Source organism: Babylonia areolata, chromosome 14, assembly GCF_041734735.1.
Source record: "Babylonia areolata isolate BAREFJ2019XMU chromosome 14, ASM4173473v1, whole genome shotgun sequence".
Classification (NCBI taxonomy): Eukaryota; Metazoa; Mollusca; class Gastropoda; order Neogastropoda; family Buccinidae; genus Babylonia; species Babylonia areolata.
Window position 1 is genome coordinate 9,221,896 of NC_134889.1, and position 15,000 is coordinate 9,236,895.

Below are 15,000 nucleotides of genomic sequence, written 5' to 3' on the forward strand. Positions count from 1 at the left end.
AATGTCAATCTCCCAGGACAAATGGACAAATGTCAATCTCCCCGGACAAATGTCAATCTCCCAATCGGACAAATGTCAATCTCCCAGGACAAATGGACAAATGTCAATCTCCCCGGACAAATGTCAATCTCCCAGGACAAATGTCAATCTCCCAGGACAAATGGACAAATGTCAATCTCCCAGGACAAATGTCAATCTCCCAGGACAAATGGACAAATGTCAATCTCCCAGGACAAATGGACACATGTCAATCTTCCAGGACAAATGTCAATCTCCCAGGACAAATGGACAAATGTCAATCTCCCAGGACAAATGCCAATCTCCCAGGACAAATGGACAAATGTCAATCTCCCAGGACAAATGCCAATCTCCCAGGACAAATGGACAAATGTAAATATCCCAGGACAAATGTCAGTATCCCAGGACAAATGTCAATTAGATGTGTAGGTGAGCTATGCTTGGAGGGGGTGTGTGTGTGGATGTAAGATTCTCTTTGTTATTAGATGTGTGGGTGAGCTATGCTTGGAGGGTGTGTGTATATGGATGTAAGATTCTCTTTGTTATTAGATGTGTGGGTGAGCTATGCTTGGAGGGGGTGTGTGTATGGATGTAAGATTCTCTTTGTTATTAGATGTGTGGGTGAGCTATGCTTGGAGGGGGTGTGTGTATGTATGTAAGATTCTCTTTGTTATTAGATGTGTGGGTGAGCTATGCTTGGAGGGGGGGGTGTATGGATGTAAGATTCTCTTTGTTATTAGATGTGTGGGTGAGCTATGCTGGGGGGATGTGTGGATTCTCTTTGTTATTAGATGTGTGGGTGAGCTATGCTGGGGGGAGCGGGGGTGTGGATGTAAGATTCTCTTTGTTAGTAGATGTGTGGGTGAGCTATGCTTGGCGGGGTGTACGGATGTAAGATTCTCTTTGTTAGTAGATGTGTGGGTGAGCTATGCTTGGAGGGGGTGTGGGTATGGATGTAAGATTCTCTTTGTTATTAGATGTGTGGGTGAGCTATGCTTGGAGGGGGGGGGGGGTTGGAGCTATGCTTGGGAGTGTGTGGATGTAAGATTCTCATTGTCATGAGATGTGTGGGTGAGTTATGCGTGGAGGGGGGACGGGGGGGGTGGAGCTATCCTCGGGAGTCTGTGGATGTGAGATTCTCATTGTCATGAGATGTGTGGGTGAGCTATGCGTGGAGGGGGGACGGGGGTGGGTGGGTTGGAGCTATCCTCGGGAGTCTGTGGATGTGAGATTCTCATTGTCATGAGATGTGTGGGTGAACTATGCGTGGAGGGGGGACGGGGGGGGGGGGGGGTGGAGCTATGCTCGGGAGTGTGTGGATGTAAGATTCTCATTGTCATGAGATGTGTGGGTGAGCTATGCGTGGAGGGGGGACGGTGGGGGGGGGGGGTTGGAGCTATCCTCGGGAGTCTGTGGATGTGAGATTCTCATTGTCATGAGATGTGTGGGTGAGTTATGCGTGGAGGGGGGGACGGGGGGACGGGGGGGGGGGGGGCGGGGGGGGGGGGGGTTGGAGCTATGCTCGGGAGTGTGTGGATGTGAGATTCTCATTGTCATGAGATGTGTGGGTGAGCTATGCGTGGAGGGGGGACGGGGGGTGTGGGTTGGAGCTATGCTCGGGAGTGTGTGGATTAAGATTCTCATTGTCATGAGATGTGTGGGTGAGCTATGCTTGGAGGGGGAGGGGGGTTGGAGCTATGCTTGGGAGTGTGTGGATGTAAGATTCTCATTGTCATGAGATGTGTGGGTGAGCTATGCGTGGAGGGGGGACGGGGGGGGAGCTATGCTTGGGAGTGTGTGGATGTAAGATTCTCATTGTCATGAGATGTGTGGGTGAGCTATGCGTGGAGGGGGGACGGGGGGGGGGGTGGAGCTATGCTTGGGTGTGTGTGGATGTAAGATTCTCATTGTCATGAGATGTGTGGGTGAGCTATGCTTGGAGGGGGTTGGAGCTATGCTTGGGAGTGTGTGGATGTAAGATTCTCATTGTCATGAGATGTGTGGGTGAACTATGCGTGGAGGGGGGCCGGTGGGGGGGACGGGGGGGGGGGGTGGAGCTATGCTTGGGAGTGTGTGGATGTAAGATTCTCATTGTCATGTGATGTGTGGGTGAGCTATGCGTGGAGGGGGGACGGGGGGGGGGGGGAGCTATGCTTGGGAGTGTGTGGATGTAAGATTCTCATTGTCATGAGATGTGTGGGTGAGCTATGCGTGGAGGGGGGACGGGGGGGGAGCTATGCTTGGGAGTGTGTGGATGTAAGATTCTCATTGTCATGAGATGTGTGGGTGAGCTATGCGTGGAGGGGGGACGGGGGGGGGGGGGGGGGGTGGAGCTATGCTTGGGTGTGTGTGGATGTAAGATTCTCATTGTCATGAGATGTGTGGGTGAGCTATGCGTGGAGGGGGGCCGGTGGGGGGGACAGGGGGTGGGGGGGGTTGGAGCTATGCTCGGGAGTGTGTGGATGTAAGATTCTCATTGTCATGTGATGTGTGGGTGAGCTGTTATACATGTATTGGACTGAGGACAAGGCATCGTCAGTGTGTATGGGAAAAGGATCCCCGTGAGCCAGAACTGTCAAATTATTCGCGTGTTAGTGCGAGACGCCAACAGCTGTGTTTGCTTTGTTAGATCGATTCTAAAACAAACAAAAAAACAAAAAAAAAAAACAAAAACAAACAAAAAAAACAACAAAAACAAACAAAAAAACAAGAGAGGCAAGGCCTTCAAGACTCACTTGTGGTAAATTAAGTCCCCTAGCATTAATTACAGAGTAATTTCCCTTTTTTACTATCTGCACCAATCCATGGTTAGCAAAAGAAGTTCCTGTTTGAACAAAAAATGATAATAATGACTCCTCCTGTTGTTGTGTCAGAATAAGAGGTCAAAGTGCCAAGTTTGGAGAATACAAAAAATATTTTAAAAAAAACAGTAAATGCAGTTTGCATATAATTAGGCTTCTTTTTTATTTTTTTGTGCCCATCCCATAGGTGCAATATTGTTTTAAACAAGATGACTGGAAAGAACTGAATTTTTCCTATTTTTATGCCAAATTTGGTGTCAACTGACAACGTATTTGCAGAGAAAATGTCAATGTTAAAGTTTACCACGGACACACAGACACACACACACACACACAACCGAACACCGGGTTAAAACATAGACTCACTTTGTTTACACAAGTGAGTCAAAAGAGATAAGATAACAAAAGCAAAAAGAAATATACCCACCCCTTTTTTTCAAATCGTTTGCGGCGTTGCTGAAGTTGTGGCTGTTCAGGATTTGCGAATGTTTAGATTGGTAGACATAAATTTCAAACAGCCCGTAACCTTCCTGAACTTGTGATTCTTCAGTATTTCAGATATGAAGAAGAAAAAAAAAAGTGTGTATCAATACCCTGTGCTGTTACATCCTCTTCGATCATTTTTTCGATCATTCATTTTTTCTTTCTCTCTCTCTCTCTCTCTCTCTCTTTTTTTTTTTTTTTTTTTTTAGCGTTTTAGATAGATATACAGTAGTGTTTTAATTTAACAAAATGTAATAGTATTGTGTTTTGTGCCGTCTTTTAGATAGATATACAGTAATGTTTTGATTTAACAACACGCAATATTATTGTGTTTAGTGTTGTGTTTTAGATAGATATACAGTAATGTTTTAATTTAACAGCACGTAATAGTATTGTGTTTAGTGCCGTGTTTTAGATAGATATACAGTAATGTTTTAAGTTAACAACACGTAATACTATTGTGTTTAGTGCCGTGTTTTAGATAGATATACAGTAATGTTTTAATTTAACAAAATGTAATAGTATTGTGTTTAGTGCGGTGTTTTAGATAGATATACAGTAATGTTTTAATTTAACAGCACGTAATAGTATTGTGTTTAGTGCCGTGTTTTAGATAGATATACAGTAATGTTTTAATTTAACAGCACGTAATAGTATTATGTTTAGTGCCGTGTTTTAGATAGATATACAGTAATGTTTTAATTTGACAACACGTAATAGTATTGTGTTTAGATTCGTGTTTTAGATAGATATACAGTAATGTTTTAATTTAACAACATGTAATACTATTGTGTTAAGTGCTGTGTTTTAGATAGATATACAGTAATGTTTTGATTTAACAACACGCAATAGTATTGTGTTTAGTGCTGTGTTTTAGATAGATATACAGTAATGTTTTGATTTAACAGCACGTAATAGTATTGTGTTTAGTGCCGTGTTTGATTTAACAGCACGTAATAGTATTGTGTTTAGTGCCGTGTTTTAGATAGATATACAGTAATGTTTTAATTTAACAGCACGTAATAGTATTATGTTTAGTGCCGTGTTTTAGATAGATATACAGTAATGTTTTAATTTGACAACACGTAATAGTATTGTGTTTAGTGCCGTGTTTTAGATAGATATACAGTAATGTTTTAATTCAACAACACGTAATAGTTATTGTGTTTGGTGCTGTGTTTTAGATAGATATACAGTAAAGTTTTGATTTAACAGAACGTAATAATATTGTTTAGTGCCGTGTTTCTGGAAATTGTGGGAGGATCTGACCTTGAATCAGAGAACTGATTCATACCCTCGTACACTAGCGGTCACCTTTTCTTTGTGTGTGCTGGGAATGTCATTAATTTTACGTTTTCATCAATGCCGACTGGATATAAAAACATGACAATAAAGGGTTAAAATGTGGTCTGCTTAGGGTGACAGCTGCTCGTGTGTTATAACTGTTTATTTATTTATTAATTAATTTGTTTATTTATTTTCCTTTTTTTTTTCTTTTACAACAGTAGGTGACTCACTTCCACTGGGCTGCTATAATTTCTGGCGACAGGTGTTTTTAGACTGCGAGTCTAGTTGTGCCAGTGATGTTATGACGAGTGGTGATTGTCGTCAGTACCAACAGGTGGGTTCAGTTAGACTATTTGTTTCGCTGTGCTAGTGATATGACGAGTTGTTAGTATCTATTCTATTTTTATTTCTATTTCTCTTTTTTTTTCCTCACAGTTTTCTCTGTGCGAAATTCGGGCTGCTGTCCCCAGGGAGAGCGCGTCGCTACACTGAGAGCGCCACCCTTTTTTTCTCTTTTTTTTTCCCTGTGTGCAGTTTTTTCTTTTAATTTGTTTTTCCTATCGAAGTGTTTTGTTGGGGTTTTTTTGTTTTTGTTTTTTTTACAAAAGTTTGCCAGGAACAACCCTTTTGTTGCCGTGCATTCTTTTACGTGAGCTACGTACACGGGACTTCGGTTTATCGTCTCATCCGAATGACTAGCGTCCAGACCACCCCACTCAAGGTCTAGTGGAGGGGGAGAAAATATCGGCGGCTGAGCCGTGATTCGAACCAGTGCGCTGAGATTCTCTCGCTTCCTAGGCGGACGCGTTACCTCTAGGCCATCACTCCATAACTATCAACAGGTGGATTCAGTTAGACTATTAGTCTCGCTGTGCCGGTGATGTGACGAGTGGTGATTATCGTCAGTATCGAAGTGGGGAGGTAGGACAGGGAGGAAAAAAAGTGACTGACTTTTCTGTACAGGTAGGTCCAGGGGTGATTGCAGTTGATATCAAGGTACTAAGATATACGGAAAGTGAATGTCGTTGATATAAAGGAAATAAGATTTTCATTATCACGGAAAGTTATTGTGATTTATATCAATGTCCTAAGATATACTGAAAGTGGTTTTGTTGTTGTCATCAAGGTAGGAAAGTGACTGGTTGATATCAATGTCCTAAGATATACTGAAAGTGATTGAGGTTTATATTGAAGGTTATTGTTGTCATTAAGGTACTAAGATATGAGGAAAGTGACTGGTTGATATCAATGTCCTAAGATATACTGAAAGTGATTGTGGTTTATATTGAAGGTTATTGTTGTTGTCATAAAGGTACTAAGATATGAGGAAAATGACTGGTTGATATCAATGTCCTAAGATATACTGAAAGTGATTGTGGTTTATATTGAAGGTCATTGTTGTTGTCATTAAGGTACTAAGATATGAGGAAAGTGACTGGTTGATATCAATGTCCTAAGATATACTGAAAGTGATTGAGGTTTATATTGAAGGTTATTGTTGTTGTCATTAAGGTACTAAGATATGAGGAAAGTGACTGGTTGATATCAATGTCCTAAGATATACTGAAAGTGATTGTGGTTTATATTGAAGGTTATTGTTGTTGTCATTAAGGTACTAAGATATGAGGAAAGTGACTGGTTGATACGGCAAGTGATTGCAGGTGATATCAAGGTACTAAGATAATGCCACTCAAACGATGCAGATGACGGGGGGCAAAAAAAGCAACCAAAAAAAAAAGCGCATATGGATTTGTCCGAACTCAGGGACACCTCCTTCTGAAACTGAAACCGTACCAGCCTGACAGGTCTTTTGGAGGGTGTTTAGATTCAACCGTGTGTGCCTGGTCTCAGAAATGTCGAATCCATGTTGGCTGTGGATGCAAAATCACCTGGCCACAGCTGTCGTCATGTTGCCTGGACAATTGTCACGGCATGTGCAGTGGTATGGTCACACATGCATGGGTATTGATGTCAGACTTCTTTTTTCTTCTCTTTTCTTTTTTTTTTTTCTCTTTACTCAAAGAGCAGTACACTCATTATGAAAAAGCAACGAAGCTAGGAGGGAAGTATCAGTAGCTCAAGGAGGCGTCACTGCGTTTGGTCAGATCCATATACGCTACGCCACATCTGCCAAGCAGATACTTGACCCAGCAGCGTAACCCAACGCGCTTGAGAAAAAATAAATAAATAAAATAAAAAATAAAAAATAAATAAAATTTAGAAAAAAAAATGATTACTTAAAATAACTTTTTAAATAATTTTTTTTTATAATAAAAAATAATAAATAAAAAAAGAGAGGAGAGAGTAAATGATTAACACAAAAATAAAGACTGGTAACTCTCTTCGTTCACAAGGCACACAACTACAAGTCAATGCTACTGATGCTACTGATTCAGCAGCACACAGGTAAATACAATGCAAATCGGTAGCAGTCGGCTTGAAGTTTTGAACCTTGTATATAAAGAGAGGTACCACTTTTAACTGTTTGTAAATCAATGCATACATACTTTTATATCAAAACTTTTTTTTAAAATAGAGAACGTGTAATGATAATAATAGCAGTAGTTGTTGTAGTAGTAATAATAATGATAATAATTAATAGCAGTAGTGGTAATGATAATGATAATAATAATAATCATTTCATTTAATTGAGGTTCAGCAGTTGAAGAGTTAAGTGCAAAGACTGGTTCTGGTCTTTTTATGACAGACATTTCAAAACACACACACACACACACACACACACACACACACACACACTCACACACACACAAGGTGAAGAAACCATCAACATACGAAAACTAGCTAATCAAACAACAATATCGATCTCTTGGCTGACAGCAATGCAACATCCGCCCCTAACCCCCCACACCCCCCCCCCACCCCCACCCCCGCCCCTCCATCCTTCTCCCCCAATGCCCCCCCCCCCCCCCCCACCCCCCCCCACCCCCGCCCCCCGCCCCTTCCCCAACATCCTAATCCACACAGGAATTCACGAAATGAACTTGACAAGCCCGTGAAAGACGTTGCAAGGCCAATCAGGGCACAGCTTCAATCCCGGCGACAGCTGTGTGCACTAGGTCACGTCGACCTGCATTGCTGAGTTATGGACACTTGTATAGCGCCTTTCCTCGCTCAGAGACCGTCTCGACGCGCTTTATGAACACGGAGTCGTTCGCACAACTGGCAGCCTTCCTGCGTCGAGTCGACTTGAGAGCTGCCATTGGGCGCTCATCGTTCGTTTCCTGTGTCTTTCGATCATGTTTCATTTGCGCGCGCGCGCATACACACACACACACACACACACACACACACACATATATATATATATATACATATATACATATATATACGTCATAGTTTATCTGTATGACTGTTTTTGTTTATTTATCCCGCAGCCATACTCTGTTTTCGGGGGGATGCATGCTGGGTATGTCACGTTCTTGTTTCCACCACCCACCAAAAGCTGACGTGGATAACATAATGTTTAACGTCCGTATTTGATCTTCTGTGTGCATACACACACACACACACACACACACACACACACACACACACACACACACACACACACACACGAAGAGGGATTCAGTCACTTGCAGGTCTGCACTAATGCTGACATGGTAGATCGAAAAAAAAAAAATAAAAAAAATCAAAAAAATCCGCACCCCTTAACCCATCAGGTGCGGCGGGGATCGAACTCGAGAAACTCGCGCGAGAATCAAGCGCTTTATTTTGACCGCCGCACCACCTCACCCCTTCCGACCCCAACTCCTCCCCCCCCCCCCCACATCCCATCTCCCCCTCCCCACTCCCCCCCCCCCCCCACACACACACACGCACACCCCGCCGTCCTCCTCACACGTTGTTCAGCTGCATGCAACACTGCACACTGCCATCTGTGTCCTTTGCCTGCCTGTCATTAACCCTCTGAATGCTGAAGCCTTGGTGAAGTGATAACAGTGTTGTTCGTTCGTTCTTTAGTTTAACGTCTTTTCACTGTAAGTGATATTAGACGAGAAAGTGATATTAGATGATAGCAGTGTGGCCTAAGTTTTGATGTGCCGTTAGTAGGGATTTTTTTTTGGGGGGGGGGGGGGGGGGGGGGGTTGTTTTGTTGTTATTGTTGATGTTGTTTGTATTTGTATTTCTCTTTTTTGTTACAGTAGATTTCTCTGTGTGAAATTCGGGCGCTACACTGAGAGTGCCAACCTTTTTTCTTTTTTTCTTTTTTTTTTTTTTTAATTTTTCCTGCGTGCTGTTTTATTTGTTTTTCCTATCAACTGAAGTGGATTTTTCTGCATAATTTCGCCAGGGACGATCCTTTTGTTGTCGTTGGTTTCTTTTACCTGCGCTAAGTGCATGCTGCACACGGGACCTCGGTTTATCGTCTCATCCGAATGACTAGCGCCCAGACCACCACTCAAGGTCTAGTGGAGGGGGAGAAAATACCGGTGACTGAGCCGCGATTTGAACCAGCGCGCTAAGATTCTCTCGCTTCCTAGGCGGGCGTGTTACCTCTAAGGCCATCACTCCACTCCACTCTTTTGTTTTTACTTATGAATTGTGTAATTGATTTTGTTGAACAAAAGCAATGCAGTCTCAAGTGAAGAGAACAGTTTCAGTTTCAGTTTCAGTAGCTCAAGGAGGCGTCACTGCGTTCGGACAAAACCATATACGCAACACCACATCTGCCAAGCAGATGCCTGACCAGCAGCGTAACCCAACGCGCTTAGTCAGGCCTTGAGAACAGAAGTCAAAGATAAAGAAAACTGACCTATCTTCTTACCGGTAAGCGCTGTCTTGTCTCGGTGAGGTGACAGACCTTCATTGACGAGCGTACTTATCAGAAGCAGTAAAGTTTCAGTTGCTCAAGGAGGCGTCACTGCGTTCGGACAAATCCATATACGCTACACCACATCTGCCAAGCAGATGCCTGACCAGCAGCGTAACCCAACGCGCTTAGTCAGGCCTTGAGAAGCAGTAAAACGATTGATGAATAGAATATGTGGCGTGTGTTTCTTACCCCCCGCCCAGTGTAATTATCATCTCATCGTCAGCGGCACATCTTAGGGGTATAATTATCATCTCATCGTCAGCGGCACATCTTAGGGGTATAATTATCATCTCATCGTCAGCGGCACATCTTAGGGGTATAATTATCATCTCATCGTCAGCGGCACATCTTAGGGGTATAATTATCATCTCATCGTCAGCGGCACATCTTAGGGGTATAATTATCATCTCATCGTCAGCGGCACATCTTAGGGGTATAATTATCATCTCATCGTCAGCGGCACATCTTAGGGGTATAATTATCATCTCATCGTCAGCGGCACATCTTAGGGGTGGATGTTTTTGAAGGGGGAAATGGGACCACAGACCTGCAATTTTTCTTGACGTAGGTGGGCTTCGGGTTCGTATGTCAGTTTGGTTTTTTTCTCCCCTTTTTGGGGGGAGGCGGAGAGGGGAGGGGGGGCCAGGGGATGTTGTTTAGGTTGTTGTTGGTTTGTGTGTGTGTGTGTGTGTGTGTGCGCGTGTGTGTGTGTGTGACTACCTCTGGGCTGCCTGAGATGACCTGGCAATCAGTTCCCTCCCTTTCTTCCTGTTCTACGTTTCTAAACAGGGCGTCGCTCAGTCTTTTTAGTCCTGTCATTTCCGGGACAACCTTCTCTCTCTCTCTCTCTCTCTTTTTTTGAGTTTTCTTTAGAGACCGAAATCATGAGTGGGAGATACCTTGGAAGATAACTATACAGACAGGATCAAAACAGAGCTGTACACCGGACCCGAATGAACGTGCATCACGTGCCCCCTAAGACTTTGCAGACTGTGGATATAATTTATATCCTGAAGGATACTGAGTGACAGAAACGATGATTTTTTTTTCTATCATCATCATTATTAGTAGTAGTAGTATCATCATTGTTGTTGTTTTTGTTGCTGCTTCTGCTGTTGTTGTTATCATCATCATCAGTATTATTATTATCAGTGTGTCATCTTGACGCGACTAGAACACATGTAGACTTGAGAATTTACAATTCTTGTGGCTTCGATCTTAAGGTCAAGTGTGTGTTGTTGTGTTTTTTCAGTACAGGGGTATTGGTGCCCTGACGGTGTCGTTGTCCAACGGTGAAGAGTTCTGTGTGTCTGTCCGGGTGTCGAGGTCCATCTGACATGACCCTCTATTGGGCACTCACGGTTTGAGCAAAGGACGCGCGCGGGGATTATATATTTGGATCAGAAGACAGTCATCTCCTCGTATAGGTAGACAGCGCAGGAGTGGAACAGTATATATACTCGTGTGCTGTGTGTGACTCTTGGACCAAACTAAAAGGCAAACACAGACTGCGGGCAGAAGCGAGTTGTCTTCGAAAAGAGAACGGGTATACAAAACGAAACAAAGAAAAATAATTTTTAGAAAATAATTTTCTACGTAAAGGAAAAAAAAAAAAAAATTTCTGCGTAAAGGGAGAGAAAAATAATTTTCTACGTAAAGGAAAAATAATTTTCTACGTAAAGGAAAAATAATTTTCTACGTAAAGGGAGAGAAAAATAATTTTCTAGAAAAATAATTTTCTACGTAAAAGGAGAGAAAAATAATTTTGAGAAAATAATTTTCAACGTAAAGGGAGAGAAAAATAATTTTTGAGAAAAATAATTTTCTACGAAAAGGAATAATTTTTACGTAAAGAGAGAGAAAAATAATAATAATTTTCTACGTAAAGGGAGAGAAAAATAATTTTCTACGTAAAGGGAGAGAAAAATAATTTTCTACGTAAAGGGAGAGAAAAATAATTTTCTACGTAAAGGGAGAGAAAAATAATTTTCTACGTAAGGGGAAAAAGCGAGGAGGATTGTGAACTGAAGGACAATTCCTACTGTGTTGTTGTGGACAGAGAACACGTGTACAGGACGGTTTATATGAGTTTCAGTTTCAGTTTCACTTTCTCAAGGAGGCGTCACTGCGTTCGGACAAATCCATACACGCTACACCACATCTGTTGAGCAGATGCCTGACCAGCAGCATAACCCAACGCGCTTAGTCAGGCCTTGAGTGCATGCTTACATATTTGTGTACCTATGAAAGTGGATTTCATTTTACGTAATTTCGCCAGAGGACAACACTCTCGTTGCCATGGGTTCTTTTTCAGTGCGCCAAGTGCGTGCTGCACACGGGACCTCGGTTTATCGTCTCATCCGAAAGACTAGACGCTCAGTTTGATTTTCCAGTCAAACTTAGGAGAAAGGGCGAGAGCGGGATTCGAACCCACACCCTCACGGACTCTCTGTATTGGCAGCTGAGCGTCTTAACCATTCTGCCACCTTCCTCCTTTATATGAAACAAGGATTTTTACTACAAAACCTGGAGAATTAACACATCATGTGCAGAAGAGAACACCCACTGTGTTACACAGACAAAGAACACGAAACATCTGAGGCTGGAGAGTACACAGTATATCCTAAACGAACAGAAAACTGCGCACAGGACACACACTGAACCGCTGCGATTTTTTTAATTTCTTTTATTTTAATTCTTTGATAAACCACAAACAGACAGAGTGTGAACAGGAGAAGAGTTATTGCGTCACTCAGACGAAAATACAAAACACACAAAAACAAACAAACACCACCAACCAATAACAACAAATAGAAAAGACGGTGGAATACGCAACCTGGGCCCACTGGGGGGGAAAAAAAAAGAAAGAAAAAAAAAAGAAAGAATTTCTTTATCTGTGTGTAGACAAGAACCCAGTATTAAGTCTCGAAAAACCACCCCAAGGTGTTGCCACTCAAGAAGACTCTCTAAAGAGGTCACGTGACGAAGACGTCACGACAGCACGTCAGAGAGAGAGGCTTGTGACGTACGGGGGAAAAAAAAAAAAGGAGACGGTGACGTCAGCGGAGTCTTGACGTCATGGGGAAAGCGGATGACTCGGGGTCCTTGGCTTCCACGGATGAAAGTGAGTTTTCTGTGGGAGCGACAAAGACATTTTGGTTCACTTCTTTTGGCTTTGGGTCCTGCGTTTGGCTTCTGGGTGCAGGCTTCTGATTTCTGTTTGGTTTTTTTCGTTTTGTTCCGCATTTGAAAATGCAGTCTAGAATTGAAATAAAAGTTTTGGACAATATAATTTTTCTTTTTCTGCTTAAAAATCTCATTGTTTTATTTGTTTTTTTGTGTGTTTTTTGTTTGTTTTTTGTTTGTTTGTTTCTTTCTTTTTTTTTTCTTTCTTTCTCTCTCTCGCTCTCTCTCTCTCCGTCTGTCTGTCTCTCTGTCTCAAAGGGTGGGGCCTCAGTTGCATGCAGAGAACGGAGCACCCTTTTTTTTCTTCTTTTTTTTCTTCTTCATTCTTTTCTCTTTTCTCCTTTTTTTTCCGGGTGCTTCCCGCTGCTGTCTTCATTGGCCAAAAAAAAAAAATTAAATCAAATCAAATCAATAAAATAAATAATAAAACAAAAACAGAAACCCCCCCTGAGTTCCAAATAGTAACTCTCTCCATTCACAAGGTACACAACTTAAGTCAGTGATGCTTACGCTACCGATTCAGCTAGCACACAGGTAAATAGAAGGCACATTGGAACAAACCCAGACACTTCCCAAAAAAAAGGAAGCGCCGGGCCTGTCCTTATACCGATCATTTGACATGTGCACACAGCAGCAATGACAGAAGAAATGTGCAAACACAAAGTGGCTTTCATTCAAGACTGCCATTAATGGATATTGCTTGGGAAAAAGTGTTTAAAATTTAAAATGTTACATTCTCTCTCTCTCTCTCTCTCTCTCTCTCTCTCTCTATATATATATATATATATATATATATATATATATATATCACATTTGAGTGCACAATGAAACGTGCACGCCAGTGAAAATCTTCAGTTTCATTCATTTACATGTTACAAAATTAGTTATGTAAATTTCTCTCCGAAAAGGTTTCATTGGACACTGCGTATCTTATTAGATGAATAATGAGTAACGCATGTCACTGTACTTTCACAGTAGACAGAGCATAACAGATTTATCGTACTGTATGCATCCAAAACCAACATGTTCATATGCAAATAATCCATTGTTTGTGTATACTGGTGAGATACTTGTAGTAATTGCTTTCTTTTCTTTTTTTTCCTCCTTTTTTTTTATCTCCTTGTCCAATATTGCGAGTAGATAGGTCAATTCTTGTGTGGAGGGTATTTGCTCAGAAATCGTCTTCTGTTTCATTTTTCTTACTTTTTTCTGTCTTTTTAAAAAAAATTTATGTGCCCCCCCCCCCTTTCTTTTCTGTCTTTTAGAATAGAACAGAATATGTCTTTATTACCAAGTGTACCGGGGTCACAAGGAATATTGGGGGTGGGGTGGGGGGGGGAGGATAGTACATAAGATACGAACATAAATCGAAAATCATACGCAAACACAGATACAGTAGAAATTAGGATACATACAAGTGAATATCAACATAAAAACTTGTGCATACTCACACATGCACACACTGCGCACACACACACACACACACACACACACACACACACACACACACGTACGTTTGAACAGACAGAAGCTGCATATTACATATGGATGGGGCTGATGACTAGATCTTCAGTTTTGATAATTACAAGAGGACGGAGAAGCTGGCTGGGATTTGGTGTGTGTGTTGTTGTACATCTTAAGGTCTGTCCACATATTGTGATTTTTGAACCCCAACTACCCCCACCCTAAATATAATATCCATGTACAAAGATCTTATTCTTCTTCTTCTTCTTCGTTCGTGGGCTGCAACTCCTACGTTCACTCGTATGTACACGAGCGGGCTTTTACGTGCATTACTGTTTTTACCCCGCCATGTAGGCACCCATGCTCCGTTTTCGGGGACGTGCATGCTGGGTATGTTCTTGTTTCTATAACCCACCGAACGCTGACATGGATTACAGGATCTTAAACGTGCATATTTGATCTTCTGCTTGCATACACACACGAAGGGGGTTCAGGCACTGAGCAGGTCCGCACATATGTTGACATGGGAGATCGGAAAAATCTCCACCCTTTACCCACCAGGCGCCGTTACCGAGATTCGAACCCGGGACCCTCAGATTGAAAGTCCAGCGCTTTAACCACTCGGCTATTGCGCCCATCATACAACAGATCGAGAACCTAGAACAAAGTTAACTGTAAACTTGATCAGTTCAAATGTCCAGCTGGACTGCGTAGGAAACTTTCAGAAAAAAAAAAAAAATTCACAACAATACAAAATTATCAACATCTTTCAACGATTTTTCCGAAAATGTAGGTAAAGGGGGCTTTGAAGCTTGAGTTTTGGTGTATATAACAATATTATGCGGTATATTTTTCAGCATTACACCACGTTTTCGAATCCTGGTTGATTTTAATTGAATTGGGGTATTTATACTTTTGGTATTTTTG

The 15,000-nt window shown here is 42.0% G+C and overlaps 1 protein-coding gene across 4 annotated transcripts in view; it reads left to right on the forward strand.

Annotated features, from left to right (window-relative positions):
• Positions 1 to 15,000, forward strand: part of LOC143289792 (choline transporter-like protein 2) — a 162,924-nt gene that overhangs the window by 60,797 nt on the left and 87,127 nt on the right. The window contains exon 1 of one of the 4 annotated variants that reach the window (XM_076598933.1): positions 12,295 to 12,547. The exons of the other annotated variants lie outside the window; for them this stretch is intronic. Within the exon in view, the coding sequence (XP_076455048.1) occupies positions 12,502 to 12,547 (46 nt within the window). The 5' untranslated portion in view covers positions 12,295 to 12,501. Of the gene's footprint in view, positions 1 to 12,294; positions 12,548 to 15,000 lie in introns of those variants that run through there. 4 annotated transcript variants of the gene reach the window in all.